Here is a 26,761-nt window from a genome sequence, read left to right as displayed (position 1 = left end):
CCTGCCTCTGCATCCAACACAGGCTTGGTGTTCCCTACAGATGCTTTAATATCTCCTCAGCCCCAAGCTCTCTGGTGGCAGAGGCCAAGGGTTTCCTGCAGATAGGCCGGGTGGTGAGCAGCATTCAGGCTGGGCCAGTGGCTCCCTTGATAGCACATCCTCCCCATGGCCACAGGCTCAGCAGTTTCCCCGGGAGCCGTGCCACCCTGCAAGGTCCTCATATTTTCCTGGTGCTCTAGAAAGCTATGAGGAATTTGTCTTCTGAGATGACTTCCAATTATAAGTTTATGAAACAACAGTAAAAAAAAAAAAAAAAAATCACTTAAGTTACCTATGCAGATCATTTCTTCCCATCAGTAGAATTTTGCAGATCATGTATCATAACTTTACTGTTCCTCCCAAGAAGCGCATTGGAGAGAAAGCCAGGAATGTTGTGAGGAAGCTGGCTCAGCTCATTAAAGGAAGAGTAGTGATCTTTTCCATTAAATGCATGATGAACACGCACTACCTCTCACCTCTGCTTTTGGGGTATTCAGCACAACCTCGGGTAATTTCTGGAATGTTTCAGCTGACCAGTGGATTGAATACATTCAGCTTATAAGTAAAAAAAGATGTTTTATAAGGCTGCCAGTCCCGCACACCCTCTCAGGGTTGTGAAAGACAAGCTGTGTTCTTCCTGGCACCAACCGCCTCATCCATAATCCCAGCCCAGCAAGATGCCTCGCAGGCGCAGTTAAGGTGCAGCTGAAGTCTATGAGAGTTGATTTGTGAGCCAGGTGCAGTTTAAGCACTGGCGGCTAGAAAAAACATCTTTTTTATTTTTAAATGAGCAGATCTGAGGTCGGGGTGACTGAGAACCAATAAATACGGATGTGTTTTTTTTACAGAGTATCTTTTCAGAGTAGAGCTGGAGTTGGAGCTCTTAACCTCAGAAGCTGGGATGGAGCCATACCATATATGTTTATGTGGCAGTACAGGAAGAGAGGTTATCATGTTTTAGTTAGCTAAAAGAAGTTTAGTCTGAAATGTTAACTTTCTGCTAAAACCAAGCCTCAGCTCCCTCCCCTCCCCTTAGATTGTAAAGCAATTTCACACCATAAAAGTGAATTTTGAAAACACAGCTGCTTGCCCTGACTCCCTGGTCAGAGTAAAACCAAGCAAAAGTTAATCTAGAGGAATTTAAATGTTATCTTTCTTCCTATTGAAAATTTCACTGGATAATCTAACAGAGTCCTAACTGACCTCCAAAGCCGGCGTCTGCTCATGGCTGTCCATTCGTCCCTCTCACTCTCTCTGCTACTGGAGGCATCATTTTCACAATCATCTCCTTCGGCTCACTGGGATCGCTGGTAATGTTGCTCTGGGAACTGCAAGTCTCCAACAGCAAATCCACCAACGTCTTTTATCTGGGCACAGATGTCTTCCTCCCCAGCTATTTGCAGAATCCCAAGAAGTGTTAATCAGGAAGTTTCAAATGATAAAGTTTCCAGCTAAGAGCAGCCTTGCCCTGAGGCGTAACTATTCTGACTTTGGGAGCAACAACCTGCGAACTGAGTGTTGGAGTGAGCACAAATAACCTGTTAGCACATTTAGACCATCTTTGTCATCTCAAAACTCAAAACTGGTGTGGGATCTTTTAAAAAGAATACATTGTCAAATTTTACCAAGATCTCGTGAGAGAAAGATTATTAAAACAGAGATCTGATTCTTGTGGTAGCTTGTTATGATTCAACCATTTTGGGCTACTAAGTTTATGGTTTTTCTGGACATCTTTCAAACTCCATAAGGTATGGAGTTCCATAATATCAGGTATCATATAATAAATTTTATATATTTCATCCTTATTTCTATATGACTTGTCTGTTAGTAACATAGTTTTACAGATTATTTGGTGCAAAATTCCTTATAGCTTTTCTTTCTGAACCGGCCATGCAGAAGTAATCCAGCTGATAAGAAGAGTCAAAGGCAAGTTGTGTTAGGGTTCCTCATGCACAGATTTTTGCGTCAGATCAGCTTTGACAAGTGGTCTCCTGAATGCTGAAGAGTGCAGGACTCCAGGACACAAGTGTGTTGTTCAGACAGCAATGAGCAAGATAAAACTGCTACGGAACAAACTTTGTCTGGCATCTGTCCTGACACTGGCAACTCGAGCAATAATTTCCTCCCCAGATGCTGTGCAGTTTGAGAGAGTTTGGCGCAAGAGGTTAAAAAAATAATAGTTTGGCAGTAAACAGATTTTTGAAAATATTATTTGAAGACTTACTTAAACTCGTGCAATGCTTTGTCTACAGTAATAGGAATTGCAGCAAGTATTAGTTACACAATATGTATCTTTACATGATCTACCTGAAATAGAGAGCCCTGCTGGACTTTGAAAACTTTCTCTTAGGATATAACTTTTTCAGCTTCTTAGTTTTTATCCTGCTTGGACCAGTGGATAACATGAGTCAAACACCCACAAACTTTGGGAAAACTTGTATCTGGGTCTAAATGTCAGGTTTTGGTTCTATTCTATAGATCTGTGAATTTATTTGCCTATAAAGAAATCTCACAGCTAATAAATAGAAGAAAGAAATGTTTAATGATCCTCAGAGCAATAAACAGCAGCCAGCTCCATTTCCTTCTTTCCCATCGAATTCAGTCACTATTTAAAAACTGGTTTCTTTAAGGTCAGTCAGTAAGAGGCAGACTTTTCCCCTGTGAAGATGAACCATTACTCAGCCTGTGCATCCTGATATTTAGCCTAACTCTTGGCCCTAGCCACTCTGTGTTTCAGAGGCGAAAGCAGGGGTATGAAGCATGCTTCAGGTCCTCGAGGGGTCTGGACCACTGAAAAGGTCAAACAAACAAAATTAAAATAACCGTGAGATTATTTGGCTTGCTGGCCAGCCAGTGCTCTGGGTCCAAGATCAGCAGTGTTGCTGCTTGGTGACTAATGCAGTTAAATCAGCTCTCAGTCCTGTACTGCAGAAACAGATCTTATAGCATTGCGTACTGCTGCCAGATGGATTGCTCAAGCCTGGAAAGCTCCCTCATGCGCACATACTTAATCACGACAGGCCCTATTCTTGGAAAAACATGGCACCGACAGAGGGATTTTTAGCCACTTTCCTGTAAAAAACAATGGCAGGGAGCAGACTTCAACACGCAGGCTGTGGGTGGTGAACGTGGGCTTTGTGGGTCACAAAGAGCCATTTATTTGTTGTGAACGGCCATAAAGCAGAGCCCGGAGGAGCATGTGCCAGCAGGGCTTGCTGGAGCACAGGCCAGCAAGCACTATGGGGTGGCTGCTGGGGCCAGGGATGTTCCCCCAGGCTCCCCCCACTCAGCCTCCCCCAGAGACAGGCACTGGAGGTCTGGGGGTGGCTGCCGTAGTTGTTTCTCTGGTTTGTGTGATCGCTTCGACCCTGAAAAATTAGTAATTGGAATAACAGTGAGAAAGTAGATGTCTGGAATTTGTCTTGACTAAATGGGATAGCTAGTTTCTCTGCTTCCCATTTCGTGAGGCGTTAGTGGAAAGCTAGAAGGAAAGGACAGGAGGGCAGAGATAGTGTCTGAGTCACGTTTATGTCACCTACTGCACTGCTGCTTAATTCACCAAAGTCTTCCTGTGGTGACCCTTGCAATGAAAACACTTCTGCTTCCTTTCCTTCTCATCAGGTACTCCTGGCTTTGTCATAAATTTTGTTATCACATGGAAGGAGAAAAGCAGCATCTGTTTAAGGCCATATATTAACACTAAGCTCTATAAATTGTATATGAAAATGGAGTGTCAGCCAGGAGAGATCATTCCTCAGCTGCTGCTGTTGGTATCAGCTGAAGTTTGAGAAGTCCTGTGGAGTAACACAGTAGTGAGCTACTCAGTTTTTAATGGAAAGGCCCTTTCCTATTTAATTTTAATTCTCACAGGCTTCTGGGCAATTAAACTGGGGTTTGAGGTACTGCAGATTGCTCTTAGCTGAAAGAAAAGCGATCTCATATTTGATCACTGTGGCTAAATCCATGTTGTTACCACTAGTCTGGACTATGGAAAAAATTAGATACAAGGAGGAAAGCACAAGCTGCACCTTCCAGTCTACCAGTAAGTCTCCCAAATGTGTTAACATAGGAACAGTTGTGTTAGGTCAGACTAAGGGTTTATTCATCTCGGTGTCTTTCTTTCAGATGCGTCCTAAACTATGTTTGTGGAAAGAGTATGAGACCTTTTTGCCTGTACACTCTCCCAGCTGTCTGGGGTTTAAGTGTGTCCTGATGTAAAGGCTGCATTCATACCACAATCTGTTTAGCAGCCATAAATTAAGCTATTTCCACAATTTCTCCAATTCCTTAATTCTCATGACTTCTGAAGCAGCTAACTGTAAGGAATGCCACAATATACCTACAGGGTCATGAACAATTATTTCCTCTTACTGATTTAATATCAGTGGTTCACAGTGTTGTGAAGACCCTGAGCAAACTGTTCTCCATTCGCATTTTCCCTGGCCTTCATCATTTCACTAGCCTTCATCCTATCCCGCCTCAGTCTCTCCCTTCTGACCTCAGAGCTATTTAGTCTCGCTTCATATGAAGGCTGTGCCACACTGAACATCCCTGTCCGCATCCTGTAGCGCATATAGTTCTAACACATCGTTTTCTAAGATAGCAATGACCTTAATGATATCCAGTAGGTAAGATATGGATAAACACGTAAACTCCACAGCTATTAAGTTAGGAAGGAAGTTTTTCAATTACTAACTCAGATAACTGCACTGAAAGAACAGAGTCACCCCTGCTTCGCTGGGACCCACATTTGCCTTACAGCAAGTCCAGAAGTGTCCTCTTGGAGCCTTCGATTGTGCCAAGCCACTCCTAGACTTGCCCTAGCACAGAGCAAGGTTTGCCCAAAAGATGTGCCACCCTAAAGAGGTGCCCCTCCAACTGCATGTAACAGGCAGGGGCAGCCTGCTTCGTAGGACTAGCAAGGGGGAAGAAGAGGGGCAGTTATCAGGGGTAGGAACTTTGGGTGGTTAATTTTTAAGACAGTGAAGGCTAAAATAGGCTTAATATTGTGAAGGGAAGGTATTGAGGGAGGGGGGTAATGATAGTAGCAGAGGAGAAAGTGGCTAGTGTCGTTGGAGCCCCTGGAAGAATTAGATGAGGACAGCGTACAGGGAAGTACTGTGTTTGTGGAAAAGGAAGGCTGAATATGCATATTTTGAGTAGGAAAAGTCTGTCTTTTTGTCCTCAAGACACACCACTGAAGGCAAAGGATGCACAGAATAAGTAAATAAATACACACAACCATGCTTGAGTGATTATATCAAGCTGTATGCTAGACTTCGTTATGGTACCAGGGCCAGCACTAGGTTGGTTTATCATTTTGATGAATCAAGATGGGCAGAAGTAAGTGCCTTAGTCCCAGGCAGCCCATGGAAGTATATTGCAGAATATCACTATGTTTTATTGTTGTAAAGAGAAAGTAACAAAACTTAGAGAAATAACATGTAAGTTTGGCTGTAGTCTCTGAATAACATTGAAAGGTTTTGCAAAAAATAATTCACAGACTTCTCATTCTCTCACTCCCTCTGTGAAAGGCTTCAGCTTCTAGAGGACGTAGCTGGGTATCCAGGCTAATTGCTTTGCTCTCTCTGCCACAGATGGAGGTATGAGCTGACTCAAGGTGAGGCAATGGGAACACAAACCCTCATTCTCAGGCAAATATAAAGTAGCCACTTTATTTATAGATTATAGATTTATAGATTTATTTATTATAGATTTATAGATCTGAGGACAGGGAAGAGTTCAAGCAGACACGGGCCTTTCCCCAGTTGTGCATCTGCACGTCAAACCCAGTGGCTGAGTGGGCTCTGTCTGAGCCACAGACAGTGGTGGGCAGGGGGAGAGTGGCCAGCTGTGGCACACCCCTCGCCAGGACACCTGGCTGGGAGGCGGTCAGGGTGGCACCCACGTGGCACCAGCAGTGAGTCAGTGGGGGTGCATGGCTGGCTAACACAGGGTATTGGTTCTTGTAGGAGCTACAAGAAGCAAATAAAAGGCCATGGCACAGAGCTGCATGAAATGTTATTGAATGACAGTGAATCGCAGAGTTTTTTTCTTTTGATGCCACTCATAAAATTTATCGGACGAAAGAAATATACTATTATTTCTGAAGTTTCTGTCTCTTGCACACCATCTCTCAGAGCCCTGCTTGGAGACTTCCCCAGATCCCCACCCTGTTTGGCTTTTTCTCTGTTTTCAAGAAATATACTCTCATCAAAATGGAAAAATATCCAAACTGCTGCACAGAAAATTGAACCAATAGACTGATCTCCTGACTTGGAGTCTGGAGAATAATTGTACCAATAGAAAAGTGGTGGTTTTTTTTTTTCCCTCCCAGTCATACTTTGCTTAGCACTGAGATTTGCCTCTGTCTTAACGGTTGCTACAAAGTGGAGTATGATCAGTCAGATGGTGCGGTAGATCTTCTTTAGAGAGATACAGCATGCCCTGTATGAGAGGCAGAGAATAAAACCAACGTGCTTTGTTTTCAGGGAAAGGAGATTAGCAGAAATGTACTTTCTCCTGAAAAGGAACCCCCCAAATTAATGTGATAAATACTATTCTAATAAGTATTAGCATCCAGCCCTGGGAGGCTGGACTCCCTTGGTTATGGTGCAGACTGATCTGTTTTCTCCCCTAAGAAAAATCTTTCAATCATTTAAGAAAAAAAATTAAGGAAAATGATATAATAACAACAAGAACAACACTAACCCCTCAACTCTACTTACTCCTTTTATCACTGAGCACTTGCTGCCTCATTGCTTTAGGATCACGGCTATTGGCAAAGTCTGGGTCTCATCGCTTCTGTGATTTTTGTTTAGTTGCTAAAATGTAACAGTTAAACGATGAAAAGATTTTTTTTTACTTGCACTGACAATGATCCAGCTTAAAGTGAGTCTCAATGCTGGCTGCAGCCACTGTGCACCACGTGAATCTGTTCAGCAGATTTGCTGTAACGCTGCAGGACCTGAACGGGATGTTCCCCGAAATGCCTTTTTCCTGCTGCACCAGCTGAGCCTTGGCAGCAACAAGTAAATAAGTTGTCTTGAGTGAAATACTTATGGCTGTGGTATTCATCAGAGAGGAATAGGCTGGAACAAGCACCTCAGTAAATGATCTAATGACAAGGTAAGCAAGGAGAGGTGATGAGGAGGAAAGGGAGAGTCAAAATATGGGACTGGCACAGGACAGATGGAAAGGAATGATGGGGAGGAGAGAGGGGTGCAGGTGTGCAGAAAGACTCAGAAGAGCTGTGGTGGCTGGAGCATGTTCTTGAAACACAGCCAACCTTTCAATATTTTCATCTGTCTTTTTAAACAAAGTATCTGTTTTTTTCATATTTTCTCTGTTACAGGCATGACTCAAACCAGCCTCAATTGTCACAGCCACAAAATCATTCTTTCTGTTATTGTACATATCTGCCTTGTTTGATAACTGCCCAAGCTTCTTCAGTAATGAAGTCCACAGTCCTATAGTTGTTTTTTTTTTTTTTTTCCCCCCTTCTTTTAAATCTGCCTGGACAGTCTCTTAATGCAGAGTCAGGTTCTGCAGCGACTGAGAAGATCATCCTGTAGGAAACATGTTCAGTTCATCAAAGGCAGTTGTAGATCAGTTGGTAAGGTCAGCTGAGGCTGTACCACCAATTTTAGTTCTTCTTTCTGTCTTCTAAGAACATTTGACTTTATGGTCTTTTAAAAAAATAAAAAAAGGAAGGCAGCAAGATATTACTGTGTATTAATAGGCTTAAATACACAGATTCATTACACAGGCAAAAGGAGATGGGCAGGGGGAGAAAGCTTTAGCTATTTCATTTTAATTTGCCTTTGGCATAAATTCTGCTAGTAGTAATTTTATCATTCAATAGTAATACTATTTAGCTATCCAGTAGCCATTCTTACAACTGTTAGACCACAAAGGTCACACAAATTCAGAAGTCCAGGACTAAAAACGCTTTAATCCTTAGCAATATTTTTTTCTGGATGCCTATCTAGTAATTCCAGCTCTAAATAGACCATATATGTTCATTTTGAAGAAACATTTTTTAAAATTTTTTTAAGTGCCTCACTCTTAAAATAGTATTTATGTGGTCTAACTTTGAAGATGGTGAAGACCAGAAGTTGTTTACCGTAACAGAGAAACGGTTTTATAGGCCATCACAGACTTGGATTCATTGTATAGAAGGGAAAGTTAAGGCCAAAAACTCACAGGCAAAGTAGTTCCCTTACTATGATTGGATTTTATTTCTTTACTCTCCAGTAGATGGCAATCCAGTACTTGGCCAATAAAACAATCATGTGAAGAGACTTTGTATACAAGTCTGGGGGGGGGTTGTTATATATTCTAAGTGCAACTTTGGACCATGAATGGTATCCAACTGAATCATTTGACTGGTGTTTTATTATATTGCTGGCTAGCATGAGACAATGCCAGAACAAATAAGACTTGAGCAACATGTGTAGAAATGGCAGTGCCTTTCAGCAAAGGGGGAGATTTTAATGTCTTTAAGGCTGCTGGTTGTTTTAGTGATGACAATCTCTTACACTGATGTTTGTAGACTTTGGAGGTAAAAACATAAATTTTGATGCCTACTCGTTTGGAATTTTTCTTGCTCTTGGAGTGCTGTAAATCTATTTCTTGTGTTTAAGAGAAAAATTACACAGAACTCCCTGAATCCTCTCCTTTCTGTTTGACCTTCTCTCCAGACCGTGACTCCATGTCATATGGGTGTCTGGGCCTCTCCTGGTTATTTACACTGCTCTAGGGCCATTTCTGGAATTGTCACTGTAAGACCAAACCCACAGAGTACACCAGATTTGGCGTGGACCCTGCCTCAGCTGGTAGCCCAGCTATTCACCTATCCAGAGCCTTCAGCAGAGTTTGGGGTGGGTGAGAGTGGTGGTTGTTCCCTCCAGAGCAGGGAGCTGGGGGAGGTATGGCTTTAGGGGCACCAGAAGGGAGGTCAGGGGGTTTGGTACCAGCTGTGTGTTGCATGACATGGTGATGGCTGAAGTGCTCCTCATCATCCCACAGCTGTGCTCTGGCTCAGGACTGTCCAGGCAGGAAGAGCCCTAGTCCAGCTAGGTTACCTGAAGAGAAGTAGGACGTGTCCTTCTGTGAAAAAGGGTGACAAGTCAGTGAGCAACAAAGTGAAGGGAAGGCAGCGAATCAATAGAGATGCAAATATATTTTGCTAATATTAAATAACCTTTCCCATCTCTAGTCCTCATAGGTTTTCTTCATTGTTTCATTCATACATTTGTTTTGAAGCTTTGTGATTTCTAGAAGTATGGATTGATAGAGGCAAAAATGGGCTTTTGTCAAATATTTGACTCTTCTGTAGCAGACATGAAAGCAACAGCACTTGCAGAACAGTTTACATTTTCAGAGCCTTGTACCAACATCAGTTACTGTTTGTATTCCACTTCGGATCGAAGAGGAGCTGGAAGCAAGCCTCGGGTTTGCATGGGATGCAGCTAATGGGCACCAAGTGGCAGAGTTTATATGTGAACGTGGTTCAGAGATGCTCACACTGTTTTTTGGCTAATTGGCTCATTAGCAACAAGTGTGGGGTTGCTGATTTGGTGTGCTCTCATTATTTGGATTTTGTCTGGTTGGTTTTTAAAAACCCTTGGGTTTCGGGGGTAGTTCACGCAATGGTGATGACAAACCTTGTAGCTGCTACTTTCTTTATAAGTAGAAGTATAAGTATAAGCAGAAACTATATGTCTGGGAAAGCTAACAATCTATTTTATGTTCCCACCTCTATGCATAAGAAAGGATGAATCAGACCTTCTTGTGATTTGGAGTTAGTGACAGCCTGCTCAGAACAATGTAGAAACAGAGAACAGCAGTCCATGCCGTGAGCCTGATGTCTTGCCTTGTCCAACAGTAATTGTTCTGAGCCACGAGATGCCTGTTCTGTTGGATAACAGCATGTAGTTCCCACAGGTATTTAGAAATAAATAAGAACTTCATTATTTTCCTTCAATTCTTTATAATTTTTAGGTAGTTCCTCTTTGAAAAACATCTTAAACGAACTCATTAAATGCATGGCACAGCCCTGTCTAATGCACACCAAATATACATCTGAGAAAGAGAGACCTCTGTGTTCCCAGAAGGTAGAAATGCTGCTCTTATTTTTATGACATTCACCAGTTTTTCACTACTTTCTTCACCCAGCCTCTCCTCCTTTCCCTCCTCTCTCTCCCAGTAACCCTCTCTACCACCTCAGCTGTTCCATGACCTGGTTGATCCATTTTCCTTCCTCCTGTGCCCCTAACTCCGCCAGAGCAAACACATACCAGGAATATTCTGGAGCTGTTTTTTTTGTCTGGGCTGTGCGGAGGGGCTGCTGTGCTTGGGTGGCTCAGGCTCACCTTGACAGGTGCAAAGGAAGAAGAGAGGTGCAGCCTGTAAATGTTATTCCCGCAGCCTGTAAATGTTATTCCCACAGCACACGCAGGATTGAACAGAGGTAAGGAACACTATTGGGGATGATATTGGAAATAATAGAGAATGAATAACAGAAACCAAATGTTTCCTACTCTGGCACTGTGCAAACCTTGCACAAGCCTCAGGGTGCAACCTGACAGATCTTTGCAGTTTGCTCTAAATAGGATTTATCTAGATTTACTTCACTTGTATCAAGAAGATGGCATCTCTGGGATCTTGCTGTTATCCACTGTACCTTGCTGCTCTCCTGGGCCTCTCATTACTTGTACCTCAGGACCCAACGTTCCTGATAAAAGCAACATTACTCAGAATTAAGGAGTGCATCTGGCCTGGATGCTTCTCTCAATTACTAGATTGAACTGAATTTCTCTTCCCTGAATAGCATCTTGACTTCACAGAACTTTACACAAGTGCTCAGCAAAGTAGATACACTGGCAAAATGAGCAGAAATAGTTACCAGCTTAAGAGGACCTCCAGCTTATTGGTTTGTTTTCTCATCTCTGTTTCCCATTTGAATGTGGGATTTTTGTGAGGCCCTGACGAGGTATTCACCAAATCAGCATTGTGTTAGCTGCATTTTCCCCATGACACTTTGCACCTCTGGTGCTGCTTGCACAAGGGATCACTGAGCCACTTTTGTTTGTGCACACACCTAATGAGCACTGAACGATGAGCTGGAGACCAGGACTTAACAAAACCTTGGCTTTGGTCTTCTCACAGGCTGAACAACTAACATGACAGTAGGATGCAGCTTGCAAAGATGCAAGGAGTGGGGCTGAACCTTGGCCTACTATCTATGCAGACAAGCACGGACATACGTGTTTCTTTTATATGTTCCTGGACATGAAACATCTAAGGTTGGGAAGCTTTGTCTGCAAGGTTAAACACTGTGTGTTACAGACACTTGTCTGCTCCAGGGGAGACATTCTACACACTGGCATGTATTGCATGGGAGCTTGGACCATTGCTTTTAATGTGAACTTGCACAAATCCTCATAGACTGAGGTAGAAGCCTTCCATATTCCTGAAGCAAGACACAACTGCCCAAATTGCCAACATACACACAAAAGAAAAAACCCCAAGTTTTTGAGCACCTTCCGGAGGTTTTGTTATATGCCAAAAGGCAAAATTTTGACTCACATTCACATGTATATTAGAAAGCAGCCTGAAACCTTGTCATCAGGTTGCGGAGGAGAAAACTGAGAAGACAGCAATTGGTCCCAAGGCATGTTCTAAATCCAGCCCTTGGGGGTTAAAAAAAGTCTCTCTCAAAGGGAAGAGGCTTAATGAATAGAGAGCGCCTCTCATCTCTCTTCTCATTTCATTAGATGACTTTATTAAGCACCTAAGTGCTTATTTGCATAATTGAATTAATCTAAGCCATTCTTCTTCTCTTCAGAAACTGCACTGCTCCAAATCCAAAGCACCTTCTATGATGCTCATAAGTACAGCCTGTGCTGCTCTGTAACAAGCAGACCTGAAGTGGTGAGTGGGCACTGTGGTGGGAGGCAGGAGGGGAGCAGTCCTGCTCGTCACTATCAGCAAATATGGTCTTCCTTGTGCAGCAGCTCCTGTGGATGGCAGGTAATTCAGTGCTGCTAAAAGAAAACAAAAAGCTCTATAGTGTTTGCCTATAGTTTTAGTGTGCTCAGCAGCATCATTAAGCTTGCTTTCAGATAGGCACTGTAACCTTTAAAATTGCTCACACCTCAGGGTGTAGTAGGTGATCCACAATATCGCCAATTCTTTTCCTTTTTTTGGCTTTGTAGAACTGCTAAGACCTGAACAGACCTGACAGTTGAACTAACTTTAGCTCTCGGTACCAAGCTAGTTCCAGGGGAGACTCTGGCATACAGACATCAGACTGAAAGACAGGTTATTGTAACACTGCTAGTACTGTACAGGAAAGGCTCACCGCAGGATTGAGGAGCATTGTGTTTTGTTTTTAATCAACATTGAATTTGCGAGAGAGGCAATTCAGTTTCACCCTTTGAGGCAGAGAACTGGTGGTGGGCTTTTTGTCTGGCTAACTGCCAATGAGCCACTTAAATCAGAACTTTAAAAGTGAATGCTAGTATCAGGTAACAGCTTACCCATGCTTCAATAAAACATAAAAAAAATGTAACTTCCATTTCTAGTACTTGGTAAATATATATTCAGTGTCATAGGAGTCAGTGGAGCCGAAGAGCAAAATAGTAGCAGATTGATCGTCTAATTCTCAAGTGCGTCCCCTTAAGGCAGGATTTGTGGACATAAATACAGGTCTTGTTTTCATAAACTTGCACAGCTGTATACGCATTTTGTGGCTAAATAGAGAAATACAACTTTCAGAATAGCACATACCAATATAATGAATGTAGAACTTGTGAGGGACGCAAAGCGCTCTGCCTCCCTGGGATGGGATCCGCCTTGGAAGAGCCAAGTCTAGAACCTCCAAGCCTATGCAGGACTCGCCTTGGAGGTGGTGAAGTTAAAAGGCTGGATTCAATAAACAACAAAGCTGTTTGAAGTGCAAAATCGTAATCCCAACTCACCTTTCTCTCCTACTCAAACCTGTCTAGTCTTGGAAGCAACTAATCCCACCAGGCGTCTCTCTGTTTGACCTTAGGCACCTACAGTCTTTATGAACTCCAACCACAGCAGCCTAAGCAACAAGGTTCCCCTGAAATAAGACCTATAGCTTTGTTCTAGTCTAATTCTTTTCGGAAGCATAACAAATCCATAAATGTCCTGAAAAGTTTTTAAAGAGGGTTTTTCTTTGGTGTAAAAATTCTTCTCCAGCATGGGGCCAGGACCAAACCCACTGGAAATGATAGAATCTCAGTAATATCAGAGCTTTGGGGTCAGGGCTTGAACATAACCAGTACACTTACATCTGTAAGCAGAGTCATGCAGGCATAAGTTTGCCATAAACTAACTGTGTTGCAAATTGAAGGAAAAAAATAATTATGTCCATTCACCTGCAAAAGGGCAAGCCTAAGGGCTAAAAAGACTTTTGCTTTATGGTACTTCCTGAATGTTAAATGATTAACCTTTAGTGGTCTCATGAGGTAGCTCTGGTGGTGTATGTAACATTACATTCAGAGCTTTTAAGTCTCCATGGGCTTACATGTGAACCCTCTACTCAAGCATAAAGTTTCCTTTTATAAGTATTAATAGCAAGAATTTTAACACGTTTCTCCCGTGTCTCTTTTTCTGGAGCAAACACTTCCTTGCGGAGAGAGAACTTTTAGAATAAGGATAGGTATGTACGTGTCAGGGGGTGGTGGTGCTTAGTTTTGGCACTGGCTGTGGTGGTTAGCACACATTTGGATCAAACACGCCAGCAAAATGCTGAGAGCAATAGATAGGAGCTTTGTGTTTCAGCTGCTCCCAAAGCAATCCTGGACCACAGCAGTCTTGGAAGGGAAGCAATACTCCTTCCAGCTGCAGAAATGGCAAGCGCTCTGGCTTTTCATGTTGTGCAGTGTTTGTTTTGTTTTTATTTCTGTTTTGTTACTTGAGAGACTCTTGGAAACAGCCTGTGCTTGAGCCAGCGGCAGCCCCGGGAGGGCGGCTGAAAGCTCCCCTCCAGCCAGCAGAGCAGTGCCCTCTGGTGCACAAGCACAGCAGTGGCCTGGGCCTCAGCTGAACCGAAATTAATATTAATAGGAGAAAAATTCAAAGTTCACATCTGACACGCTACCTCATTCCCACGAACTGTTTGCCACGTTGTACAGTTCTGATGGGAGCATTGCCTGAGGGGAACGGAAGATCCAGCTGTCTGGATCCAACCCAAAAGATAGATTTTTTTGTTTGTTTTTTCTCTTTATGTCATTTCCAGAGTTAAGCTTCTGGTTAATGACAACTAATGTGGCACGGTCCACCCTTGTTACTTCGGGCTAAATCCACAAAAGATTAACTTCTAGCTGTGGTGCACTGTTGCCACGTGGACCTGCCAGCACTCTGTTAGGTAGCTAAGCATGCCCATTAACTACACAGCAAATTTAGCTAGACCAAAAAATGCAACACGTTAAGCAAGAAGTCACTCAAGTGAGCTAGAAGGAAGCGCCAAGAATCATGTCCTAAGGCTCCTTTGCCCTAAAACCTGGACACTGGTATCTTACTACAGACTGCAGAGCTTACCCGAATGCTCAGGAGTAACAGCCACCCTCTCCAGAATGAGGCACCTCGCCAGTCCAACGAAGTGGAGCTGCATTTCAAAACCAGGTTTGAAATCCCTTCTTTCAGGCAAGAGCTGTAACTATAGCTCCAGAGCGTTATACTCTTACACTCCTTCTCTGGTTCCACCAATCTGTAATTATTCCATTGCAAAGTAGAATAGCTCCCGAGGGGAGACACCTCACACCCATCTCCCCGAGCCCAGCAGCCGGACATTCATGAGATGTAAGAGACAAAGTTTGGACAATTATGATCCACACAATCACATTTTGAGGGCTCCTTCTAGTCCTGGATTATCAGGGCTTTTAATCTTTTTTTTTTTTTTTAACCTTTTTCTCCTGCTGTAGTCCTTACAAGGTGAGGAACTACAGGCTTAGTAAGCTGGAGGGAGAGGGCCTGGGATACAAGCAAAGAAATTAAATAGCTGGACACTGGTACCAGAGCAGTAAATAGAAGATCTGTTAGCTAAATCAAAAACAACCAAAAAAAGAGAGAGACCAAGGAAATTTATTTACTTTTTATCTATGAACAGTATGACATATAATTATAGACAAGTTTTGATACACAGGAAAACCCTTTTGTCAACCATTTTTTTAGCTAAATGAAACAGCACAATAATCTTTACACATTCATATTTTGTTTTTTCTTTTTTTTTCTTTACAATACACAGCTTTCTTGGGTTGAAGCAAACTGCAGGACATATTGAGTACTGGTATATTACAGCTACTTACATCATTTAAGAACAGCAAATGGAGAAAAATAAGTTATTTAAATATTGATTTCATATACAGAAAGTGCAACTTTGTTAGTTGTTACATAACTTGCTTGACAGTTTTGATTCCCCAGAGGATGTCAATTAAAGATAAAAGTGTCTTGGACCGAAAGTATTATTTATTCTAAAAATAATACAGTACAACTGCACAGCTGTGACTTGGTGAATCGACCACTATTGCTGCTCTTAGAGATGACGACCTGTTTGAATAACGCAATGTTTAATGCTTCTGATCATGCTCCCAGTTTGCATTCAAAGCCAGGCTCATTTAGAGAGCACAGGGAACCGCGGGTGTCATTGCCGCCTGGGTACTAACAGAGGGTTATCGATTGAAGCTTACAGTTATGACGGCGTTCGGTAATATTCTGGGCTTGCTGCTTCTATTGATAAATAGCTGTTTGAGATACAAGGTACAATGGATAGATACTTAACATTGTTAGCCTGAGCAGAACAAATTAGGATTCCAGCAGCAGGTTTCTTACGTGCTTCCCAAGAGTTAACGAGCAAACTTTTGCTTAGAGCACTGAATGGTTGCAAGAAAATGTAAGAGGTTATGGCTCTCATACTGCACTGCCTCACCTGCTCAGGGAATGCCACAGGTCACTGAAACCACAGCAGGGAAGCTCAAACACCGAGAAGCTTAAGGCTCTTTTAGGTTAAAATATAAACTAAAACTGTAATTCAAGTCAGACCATAGAGCACAGTCTCAAAAAGAAAAACAAAGCAACTATTAAAACTCACAAATCTCAAACTGCTCACTCTAGTCCTGATGGGTGTGTTTTGGTTTCCCTGGGCTACAAAATAATTTAAAAATTATGGATTTACAAAGATTGTTTGGCACATAGGTTCAGCTTATTCCCATAATTCTTCTGTTATTAAGAGAGACAAAAGTAATTAATATGGGAGAGCTTTATTACTTGACTTGCTATCACTGTAACATGAGGAAATGTGTTTCCTTTTTATTGCATATAGCCAGCGTGGACATTTCCCTTGCTCCAATATAGCTGCTGCCCACTTCTACTCAGTTCTGGCCCCTGCCAGCAATCCCAGGAAGTCTTAATACTCTTTCCATCTCCTGCTTACTGATAGTCGCCATGTAAGCCTCAGAGAGGAACAACAGACAAATCATCATTATTAAAAAGCCACTTTTTTTTTTTTTACATTTTTTTTCTTTTTTTCCAGATTTTCATCAGCTGTGCAAAACACGTATGCTGTATGTTTCCTGATGCTGTCATATTAGAACATGCTGATTATCCACACACCAAGGAGAACATTCCAAAAACAGATTCAGAGGAGCTTTACTTGAGAACAGTTACAAGTCACATGAGTGAATTAGTTGCCTTCACAGGATGGTATGCAGTAGACAGTGGTGAAATATGAAACAAGGAAAGTAAACCTATCAATTCTACCAGGAGTCAAATGAATTAACATCTGTACTAAAATGCATGGTTCATCTGACTTAAAACATGACCATGAGAGGACCATATATAGTAAGGAATCATGGAGTAACCACAGCTTTTCATTCAACAATCAGAGCATTTTATCAGGGAAAGTGTCGTTAGCTCAATACGAGGCTGGGATAACTGAGGCACCAAATAGTGAAGTGCCTTGTCTGGTTTCATACAGTAAGCTGCTGTCAGAACTGATATTGGAAACAGCCCACATCCTGGCCTCTGCCCAGGTTTCTATACTATCTTCCTTTACCTGCCAGAGTAAGTTTGCTCTGTCTTCCATGGAGCGTTTCTGCTACAAGAAGCTGAAGGACCCCAAAGAAATAGCTAGTTATGTGCTATTCATCATAATCTGTATTTGGTATATAAAATGTGTACCCATATAGAAAAATAAAATCTGCCATTAGCCACATAAGCCAATGGAACGTTTTTCATGGATTTAGGCAGAAAAGCATCATTACATCATGGAAAAATGGTTCACCACATATGCCAGAACAATGCTCTCTTCCAGTGAGAGGTAACATTAACACAGTCATGAGGGATATCAACTGTTGTAAAATCACAGTGTAATTCGTAAGACTATTTAGAATATTTTTTGTCCATGCAATGGAATTACTGGATCTGATGATTTCTATGGGACGCAATTTGCTTTTTCGATGCATTTTATCTCCCCCAAGTAAATTTTCATTTGCAGAAACCCACTGTTTGGAATCGATATGGTCAGGATACCAAGTCAAAGCTGCAGCATAATGATTGACAATATAACACAGTACACAGAATATGATTAAAATGAAAAGCAGTTACATATATACAAGGCAGTATATCTTGGAACAGTTTAGTAACAACAGTAAATGCAGACTGTAGTGAACAAGAAGTTAGCCTGACAACCGAAGCCTAGCATAACCCTGCATTTGTAAAAGCATCTCTACAACACAGAAGGTGTTATGATGAGGCATTTTATAGAAGCTACTTCAGCTGGAAATCACCCTAAGTGCAGCTTAAGGGTGACAGGTTGAAACAAGGCTTGGGAAACATGAATACAGGTAAGTGAACACTAGGTAACTGCTTAAAAGCTTATTTTAAGGCAAATAAAAAGCTGATTGCTAGAAAGCAGTTATAAAAATGACCTCAGCTCTGTACAAACAAAAAGAAGCTTTCTGACTCTCCGTGGGTTAGTTGCATTGGAGTGACAGAGATGGACCATACTGAAAACTAATTCCAGTCCATTAACTTTGGCCTAGCTAAAGGCTTTGTGGCGTATTGGGACCTATACCAAGCAACAGCAAAGATGACTGGGGGGCTTTGTGTTTAGCTCTAGACTGCTAAAATAAACAAAAGGCATTTGCCAAACAGCTTCTGCTGGAATTTGCACCTTGGCTTGTACTCATCTTCAGAACTGACTCCAGGTACCTGGAATCTAGATGTACAGAAGACTCACCAGCCTAAGGAGCTCTCCATAGAAACAGGGCCTGTTACTAGTATTACTTTCACAAACTTGAGGAAAGTGTGAAAGAGTCCCTTAATTCTGTGAAGCTGTCTGATTCTCAGGCCAACCCTGTGCACTTTACGAAATAAGAATACTTTACAGGGGAGTGAGGGGGGAGGGAAGTACCACATCTATGTTACCTGGTGGTTGCTTCTCTTCTCCTTCAGTTGCCAGAGACAGCAATAGAAACATTTCATATCCTTTGAAGAAGATATCTGCCTGTCCTTGGGAGTCACTTCCTTGATCCCTTTAGCTATGTGAAGTAATTAGAGCAATACTGGTGCAGGAAGAAGCAGTGGATTCTCGACCAGGCAATGCCACACTATGAAGCATGTTAAATTGCCTCTGGATCAAGAGGTTTGAAGAGTCTTGCCGCTGCCAGGAGCTTGCTTACGTGCCTTTCCTCTGTGATGCCAGCTTCTTGAAGGCAAGTTTGTGACAGAGAAGGCACTTTGCTCAGTGTGTTGAATCCTGCTTCTCTGAGCAGGCTGGAATACATAGGTAGACCAATGGAAATCAGCCAGTCAGATACAGAGGTGATAAGTCCTGGGGATACAGGTTTCCGGCAAATTTCAGTGAGCCCTCCACTTGGAATCTGGACAGTAAAGAAAAAAAAAGGAAAGAACCCTTAATGTTAAACATAACTGCTTGTTTTACAGCAAGTCTTCTTTTATTTTTTCTTCCAAACTGGTAAAATTTCATAGCAGATGTTTCAACTTCTCTCATGTCACATTTGTCAGTGTGAGAGCAGTGTGGGCTGAAAGACTAAGATCACTTGGCACAGGAGCAACAGCAACAATTTTGGCAATGCACATGCAGTGGGCAGTATCCAGCTGCTTGGGCGACTGTCATGTGCCATTCTGAATTAGTTTGAGATCAGTAAAAAATAACCAGTGACAAGACTTTCCAGGGCTATCCATTTAATTTCTCAGTAAGGCAAGGGAATACCAATTATGCCTATTACCTCCTCAGACAGATCAAGTTCTCTTATAAAAAGCCATGAAAGCTTTTGACTGCTTCCCTCTCCTATTTTTACTAAGGAGTGGCCAGTAGTATAGTTTAAGAAATGAAAAAGGAGTGTAAAACCTTTCTGATTTCAATACAGAAGCATTTAATACATGCCACACCTAGTGAGCAAGTCTCTGTTACCACTGCTTGTAGTCTGCTTAGATTTTCAAGACTATTAGTGAGTCAAGAGAGAGGTTTGTCCACTCTCAACTAGTAACTGTCCTCCTCTGGGACAGGGGGAGGTATCTTCTGCCCCTGTAGTACCCCCACCTATGTTGTAACTGCTGGGTGAACACCGGGAGCACTTTTGTACTAGGACTTCGCTAATATCTCCCTTTACCAGTAGTCAGTCCTTTTTAAAAGTCTGCGCATAAGTAGGAAAACTGGGTTTATGAAAATACTCACTGCCATGCGATGCTGTTTCCTCAGCTGCTTTACTCGGATTTGGTCCATGTTTGTGGCGACATCCTTTTCCGGTTGGTCTAAGTCTTCAGAGTACCTCTGTACCAAAGCCTCAGGAATGCCACAGCGACCATGCTGAGTGTTCCCAGCCAGACACAAAGGAGAGAGGATAGATGAAAGAAGTCTATTAATACAGATCAATCAATGCAAACATAGAGAGAAGTGCAGGATGGGAACAAGAAGGAGCTTTCCTCAAGATTCCATGAAAACTGAAAAAGCAATCCGTAAAGGAAGGACTGGACCTTAGGACTCCTTCCTTCCCCAAATGATGTCCTAATCACTGTGCTATCAGTTCAGATATTCTTGGAAGCATAAAATCTGATCATGACTTCCTTTTTCAGCACTACTTCCCCACACTAGCAGAGAAAGAGACATTTCCACACCCAGTGCCACCAAGGTACTAGTGGCCTGAAAAGATGAAGGTTTGGAGTAAGTCTGGGATTTCTCGGTCTCCCCATCACACAAGAGTTACTTTAGGCATAAGGCCTGATAGTAAAGACAAACATAGTTAGAGAATGTCTAATGTCCCAATGATCTATGGTTTGTCTAGGTTGGTTACTCACCAAATACACAGATACAATAAATGAAAGACTATCACTTGACATGACAGTAGAATAAAAATGTCGAAGCAATGTCCTCCACTTACTTTGTCAGAGTACGGTTCTTCAGTAAGATCAATGTCTTCAGACTGCAACTTGTTTTCTATTACCATTTCCAGATCCATTCCCCTGCTACAGGAGACTTTCCTCGCTGAAGCAGGACCTAGCTTTATCACATGCTGCTGAACACTAGCAGTCTCTGGGAGGTCCGAGAGCCAGGGTGGCAGTGGGCTAGGAGGGGTACTGGGCTCCTGTTCAGAAGATGTCCTATGGACAGGTACTCCGTGACAATCAATGGGAGCAGATGAGCTGGTCTTTTTTACTGGCAAACATGGCGCTTCTAGACTTGAGTGGTTCCCACTTGCAGTCATGGGAGGATGATATAATCCATTAGAAAGGCGTTCTCGGCATTTTTTGGCAGGGACAGGTGGTGGCTGAGAAGGATTTTTTGGTTGCATTCTTGCCTCATTTGTGCCTTTTTGCTCAGCTTCTAGACCTCCCTTGAGGACTGGAGCATAATCAGCCTGTGCAAGGTCATGAAAGCCTTTACTTTGTATTTCCAGAGGCATCCTTGTTGCAAGATGCGTCACTAAGGCAGGCTGAGCTTCACAGTTTTTCAGGGGGAATGGAGCAGGCTTTCCACCTGCAGTCTCCATTACAGAACATTCCAATTCCTTAGCTCTTCCCTTCTGAGAACTAGTAGCTCCTTTACCCTGCTTAGCCATCAAGTCATCTACCTTACAGCTGCCTCCATGAGACTGAGGCAGCAGGGCAGAGCCAGTTGCCTTTTTTGCTATATCCAGTGAATCCTGAGGAACAGAACCAACTTCCTTGCTAGCATCCTGTAGGTTAGTATTGGATTCGCCCTGGAGATCATCCAGCGAGTGAGATCTTGGCCATGCATCTACACCCTGGGGGCCATCCAGAGTTTCATAGCTCCGACAGACAGCAACCGGTAAACTTCTACGGTTCTTCTTCAGACCCGTAACAGCTGGAGGTTTGACAGAGCTCTTCAGAGCACGATGTGCACAGCCCAACCGACTTTCTTTTTCTCCTTGCTGTAGAGTTTCTATTGACTTGGTCAGTGGAAGCGTAGGATAATTTGATAGCTGGCTTCTGCTGAAGTCCTTAAAGCTATGCTCACTTGCTGATTTTGAGGGCAGAAGACAGGTCCTTCGAGTTTTACCTAGAAGCAAATAAAACACAATCCACCATTAAAAAAAAAAATTAAAAATCCGCAGTGTAAATAACAGTTCTTCTAAATGCCTTCAAAATTACTTACTCTCTTTTCATTAACTCTAAATGCACAAGAACTCAGTGCCATTTTAAGTATATGAATTTGTGAGCTTCAGCTTTATTAATGAAGAACTCGTAAATGTGACCACCTAAGGAAAATAAATTTAAAATACTTAATATCCTTCCTACTCCCCAATTTACAGAGATTTGAGGTTTATCTCACGTAGAAATATCCTACAGTTAGAACTGATATCCTACACACATTATATGAACTGGTTTGACCCCACACAGAAATAACTGAAAAGGCCTACCATTTCCTTCTACTTTTGTAATTTGTTTAGGATATCAATAATTATGCTCACCTTCTAATGAAGTTTACCAGATTGCTCTGGAAAGCTTTTGTTTTTTTAAATCCTGTTTATTCATTTTAATTACAGAGTGTACTGATAGTGTTATTTCATCTTTGAAATCAGCAGCAAACTATTTGCAATGGCAAACCAGAGAGCAAAAAAGTGTTGGAAGTCTGGTTTTGCATCAGTCCCTCTGTAAAGTTACTTTTAGGGACAGCAGAGTTTTATGGAAAAAGGTCTTATACTACGAGATGGAGAAGTGTTTCAAAAGGGAGTTTCATGTGTGACTGATCTTAGTGTTATTCTCATGTCATGGTGTTTTATTGAAGTGGAAGGCCTTAATAAAATGACAAGAGATGTGGTGTTTTATTATAATCACTTAAGACGAAATGACACGAATCAATATGAACCACATGCTCTTTGTAAGCTTTATTTTATATTTTTATGAGATATGCGCCACTGATTTTAAACAGTGAAGTCCATCAAATCTGCGTGACAGAAAAATTCTGATCAAAGGGACTAAGCTCATTAGAGTATTCAGTAGTATGAAATACAAGGTCACTTCTCAAATACTGCATAATTTTTTTTAATTTTCTTTTTAACAAGATACAAGTAAATTTGTCTCAAAGCAGACCTCTCAGAAAGACAGCACATCCTGAACACTTACTGTTTTCAGGGTGACAGGGATCCTTTCCCCCACATGCAGTAAGCTTTCTAAAATCAGGATAGATAGATAAAGCTTGGAATTTCTTTTTCCAACGGGAAAAAAACCTGAACAACCACCACCAAAAAACCCAAACCAACAGATTTGGCTAAATGCTATCAAAAGTCTGTAATAATAGGCAATCAATAGCTGCCAATTAAAGGACAAGTTACTTTTAGAGATCTGAGTAGTTTTGCTAACTTCATAAGAACTAAATTAATCTGGTGTACTTTTAAGCAATAGATGCTTTCTCTCATACAGCTTGCCTTCAAAGCTTTATCCTGAAAGAAGCTCAATGTTTGGCTTTTGAATAATGCACACCGATTGCTTTGAATATGAACGAAGGAACCTGTTTAACCTAAAAGAGAAATAGCTTGCTTTCTCTCTTTCTCTTGCCTCTTTCTCTGCTCAAGAGTTTAAAAAACCAAAGTATCTGGAAAACTAGCAAAGAAAATGGAGGTTACATTTAAAGAGAAATAAGGAAAACATTTCCCTCAAAAAAAAGTTTGTTATGTTTACTGGTACGATAGTAAGATTATTCCATCTAAAATCAAGGTGTTCCTACGAGGATGAGTGCAAGCATATAGGAACTCCTTTCTCATAAGCTGTATGGTTCACAGTTCGACTCAAACTAAATATTACTATTTTCCCAAAATGCTAATAAAGACACATCACACATTAAGCTGGCTCCCTTGTTACCACCTTGAGTTCAGGTAGCTCAGAGAATTAGCAGTAAGACTTCTCTGCCTGCACCTTTGCATGGAGCTAGGCCACCACATTCTGAAAATAATTTACAACCACATTAAAAAGACATGTGTAAGAAATGTTACATTAATTTTTTAGTGCCTTTAGGCACTAATGTCAATATGTAATGACTATGGAAAGGAGTGTTCTCTTTTCATTATTCATATTTGCTAGTACATGTCTGACGTGCAGTAATTCACCATATTGTCTGGGGCTTACTGTCAGAGCTCACATAACAAAATCCATGTACCTTCTTTTCAATCTGAAATATTGATTAGGGGTTACACTGGTTTTAGGAAAGCACACTCAGGAACTTCAACACTGAAAGAAAAGTTGTGAGAAATGCTACTACTGTGCAATAAAAGCTCTTACTGAGGCCATAAGGGTATCTAGTAAACAACATTTCATTTCTTTAGGAATGGAGTATGTCTGTGTAAAGCCAGTAGCCTGGGAATAGGAGAAAGAAGAAACAGGGAATAGGAAAAGGAAGAAGCAAAACCCAAGAAAGATGAGAAAAGAAAAATTTTGGGAAAATAAAATAAAATCTTCAGTACGTTCCAGCTCTGTTTTGCATAAAAATACAAATGTACAGAGAATGGAAGAAGTTAAAAACATTTTGTCTATAAAATATATAACCAAACATGCAATCTTTAAGCTCCCTGCTTCAAAACAGTTTCAAAAAAGTGCTGGGTTCAATGCTACTGTTTTGTACAAAGGACAGGGGTTCAGAATGTCATTTCTCATCCATAGATTTAAGTCAAGAGCAGTATCAGGAGGGTAGCTGTGATTTCTCTTTTCATAGCTATTCCTTCCCTCCTCCTGACTGGTGTAACTTCATTATGCTTCTGAGACATTAAGAAAGGTAATATTTCCTGAAAACAGACTTTTAAATATGCTTTTAAGTTATTTTCATAAAGTGGAGATCTATAAAAACAATGTCCACAAATGTAACATTCCCTCCCAACTTCAGGAAAAAAAAAATATGAAAAAAACCTACAAGGGCTAAACTGTATAGCTAAGTAAGGTTTAAAACTCATTTTTAATGTTAGCATTTTTGATAATAATTCATTTTTATGATTCCCTGGTACAGTTAAGCAGTCTAATGCCTTTCATAGTGCTGTCAACCACAGTAGGATCTCTGATTTAAATGTGTGCAGGAGGACACAGGTGTCTGGGTGAAAACTAAGATAACAAAGGTGGTCCTTATACAAAGTGAATGGAAAGTTCATACTGTTTCCAGGTTCCGTTCAAGCTACAGGCACACTTCAATTCTTTTGTTTAATGTTACAGTGCAGTTTTTGTTAGACAAAGCACTGTCCACCTCTCACAATGCTTCTTGTTATCAGAACACAGAGAAGGAACTTTTCAATTCTCTGTCATCACCTGCCTCAAAAGAAAGGAGATTATCTTGGGGAATATTTCCAGAGGTACCACAGCTACAGCAACAAATTTCCATTGTTTCTCTTAGTACTTTTTTCTGTATGGAAGACAGTTCTTGGAAATTTAAAACCAGAAACAGAATGCATTCAGTGGCCTGTCCAGATGCCAGATTTTATTAACTTCATTTTGGCATTGCTTTCTGTGGCTATATTTTGCATGCATTTCAAACAGCTCTGCTGACACAACAAAGACGATGGCACGGCTGACAATCCTAGCCTCATTGCTTTTTTTACTGATTACAAACTAGTAGAAATGCACATTACAGTAGGCAATGTAACCACCTGTTCTGTTGCTCCCTTTTCTGACTAATTAGCACTGAATGCTTAAGTGCTTAGGATGCCCACTTGGCACTATAGAAATCTGGGCTTCGGTTTCTGCACAAATCAGAGAACACCCTTATCCCACCTGATCAAGCACGGTTTGTCTGCTTCTTCAGCTCTGCACATTGCATGTGCAATGCTGATCTCTTCACATCCCCTCTCTCCTTAAAAAAACCTATGCAGCACAACAAGAAAAGGTTCAAAGAAGCCAGGCATGATCAGGGACATGAATGACCTACAAGGAATAATTAACAGGCCTTCTCAGACTAGAAAAGAGATGACTTGGGAAGGAGTATGAGAGAGGTCTATACACAGGCACTGTATGGAGGTTCTAAGGAAGACCACGAATGTTTGTAAAGAGAAACAGTTTTAGGAAAATGGATGAAGGTCAGGAAACAGCACCCAATTTTTGAAGTCCTTAAGTCCTTAAATAAGAGTACCCTGGGAAGCATCAAATATGCTTGCTCTGTTCCTATACCGTTCTCTAGCTTTCTGCTTTTTGCCTGTCCTGTGAGAACTAGATTTCCAATACGGTTTCCAAGTGCATCTCAGACAGATGATGCTTGCACGCAAAACAAGCCCAATAACTGCACCACTGTCAGAAGTCTAAAGGAGAGCTTGATCTCTCTCTCTGCCTTGTTTCAAACCAAGACTGGACTATATGGACTAATGGTTTGATCACGGGTGGTTGCTTTTTGCTCTAACATTCTTCCTGTCTAACACCAAATAGGTCACAAACCATATATTCCTTGCTCTCTGTAAACTAGAATAAAATCACAATGTTGCTGTAAGTACATTGTAGATACCTATGAGACTACCCAAGTATTTCTGCAGTGGGACCCTGAGAAGTACCTATAAAAGATACATCTGTACCACTGCCCATAGTACATAGCAAACCATTTTTTAGTCAAAACATAAGAGCAGCTCTGAAATCTTGAACTGATGCCAAAAGGTCCGATATCAGCCCAAAACAGGACACTATACTAGTCATCAAAATATTATGTATAACCATTCCCCAGAAAATCTGAAGACCAATTCTTCTCAGAATGCATTTCCCCTTTATGAAGTGCAGTTTATTATTGCTGATCTGCACATTATGATGTTTACACTAGACAAATGATTATCCTTATTTTAACAGATGAGAATCCAACATATTTTGAAAACAATATGCATATAAACAACTATGGTCCATGAACTTTGCAAAGAAGGTAGAGCACAGTTCAGATTAACCAGCCTTGACAAAATCTCTGAATGAATCCCATACCAAATGTTCTTTTCATAATGTTTTTCAAAACAAGCACTAAATGCATTTGTGAGCAAAAATGATGCAGAAGTGCAGAAAGCCATACATGAAAAGCAATATAAAAATCATCAGTGGTATTACACATTCTGCAAAACTCAGATAGAAATATTAGTTCAAATGTAATAGTAAGTATCTAAGCAGACAGGCAATGACAATTGCTTTCTACGGATTTTATTATATTGTTAAAATAAGGAAAACGTACAGGCAGCAATTTAACTTCAGTGCTACAGCTATC

General features: G+C 41.3%; 1 protein-coding gene across 7 annotated transcripts in view; it reads right to left on the bottom strand.

Annotated features, from left to right (window-relative positions):
• Positions 1-15,141: 15,141 nt before the first annotated feature.
• The window catches only part of LOC141920991 (SAM and SH3 domain-containing protein 1-like), a 574,883-nt gene continuing 563,263 nt past the window's right edge, over positions 15,142-26,761 (bottom strand). For all 7 annotated transcript variants that reach the window (XM_074818712.1, XM_074818713.1, XM_074818716.1 and 4 more), the window contains 3 exons: positions 20,478-21,616; positions 19,775-19,906; positions 15,142-18,956 (listed from right to left, as the gene is read on the bottom strand). In XM_074818712.1, the coding sequence (XP_074674813.1) occupies positions 18,696-18,956; positions 19,775-19,906; positions 20,478-21,616 (1,532 nt within the window). In that variant the 3' untranslated portion in view covers positions 15,142-18,695. The remainder of the gene's footprint in view (positions 18,957-19,774; positions 19,907-20,477; positions 21,617-26,761) is intronic.

This window comes from Strix aluco, chromosome 3, assembly GCF_031877795.1.
Source record: "Strix aluco isolate bStrAlu1 chromosome 3, bStrAlu1.hap1, whole genome shotgun sequence".
NCBI lineage: Eukaryota > Metazoa > Chordata > Aves > Strigiformes > Strigidae > Strix > Strix aluco.
The sequence above is the reverse complement of the archived record's forward strand: the minus strand, read 5'-3'. Positions and strand labels throughout refer to the sequence as shown.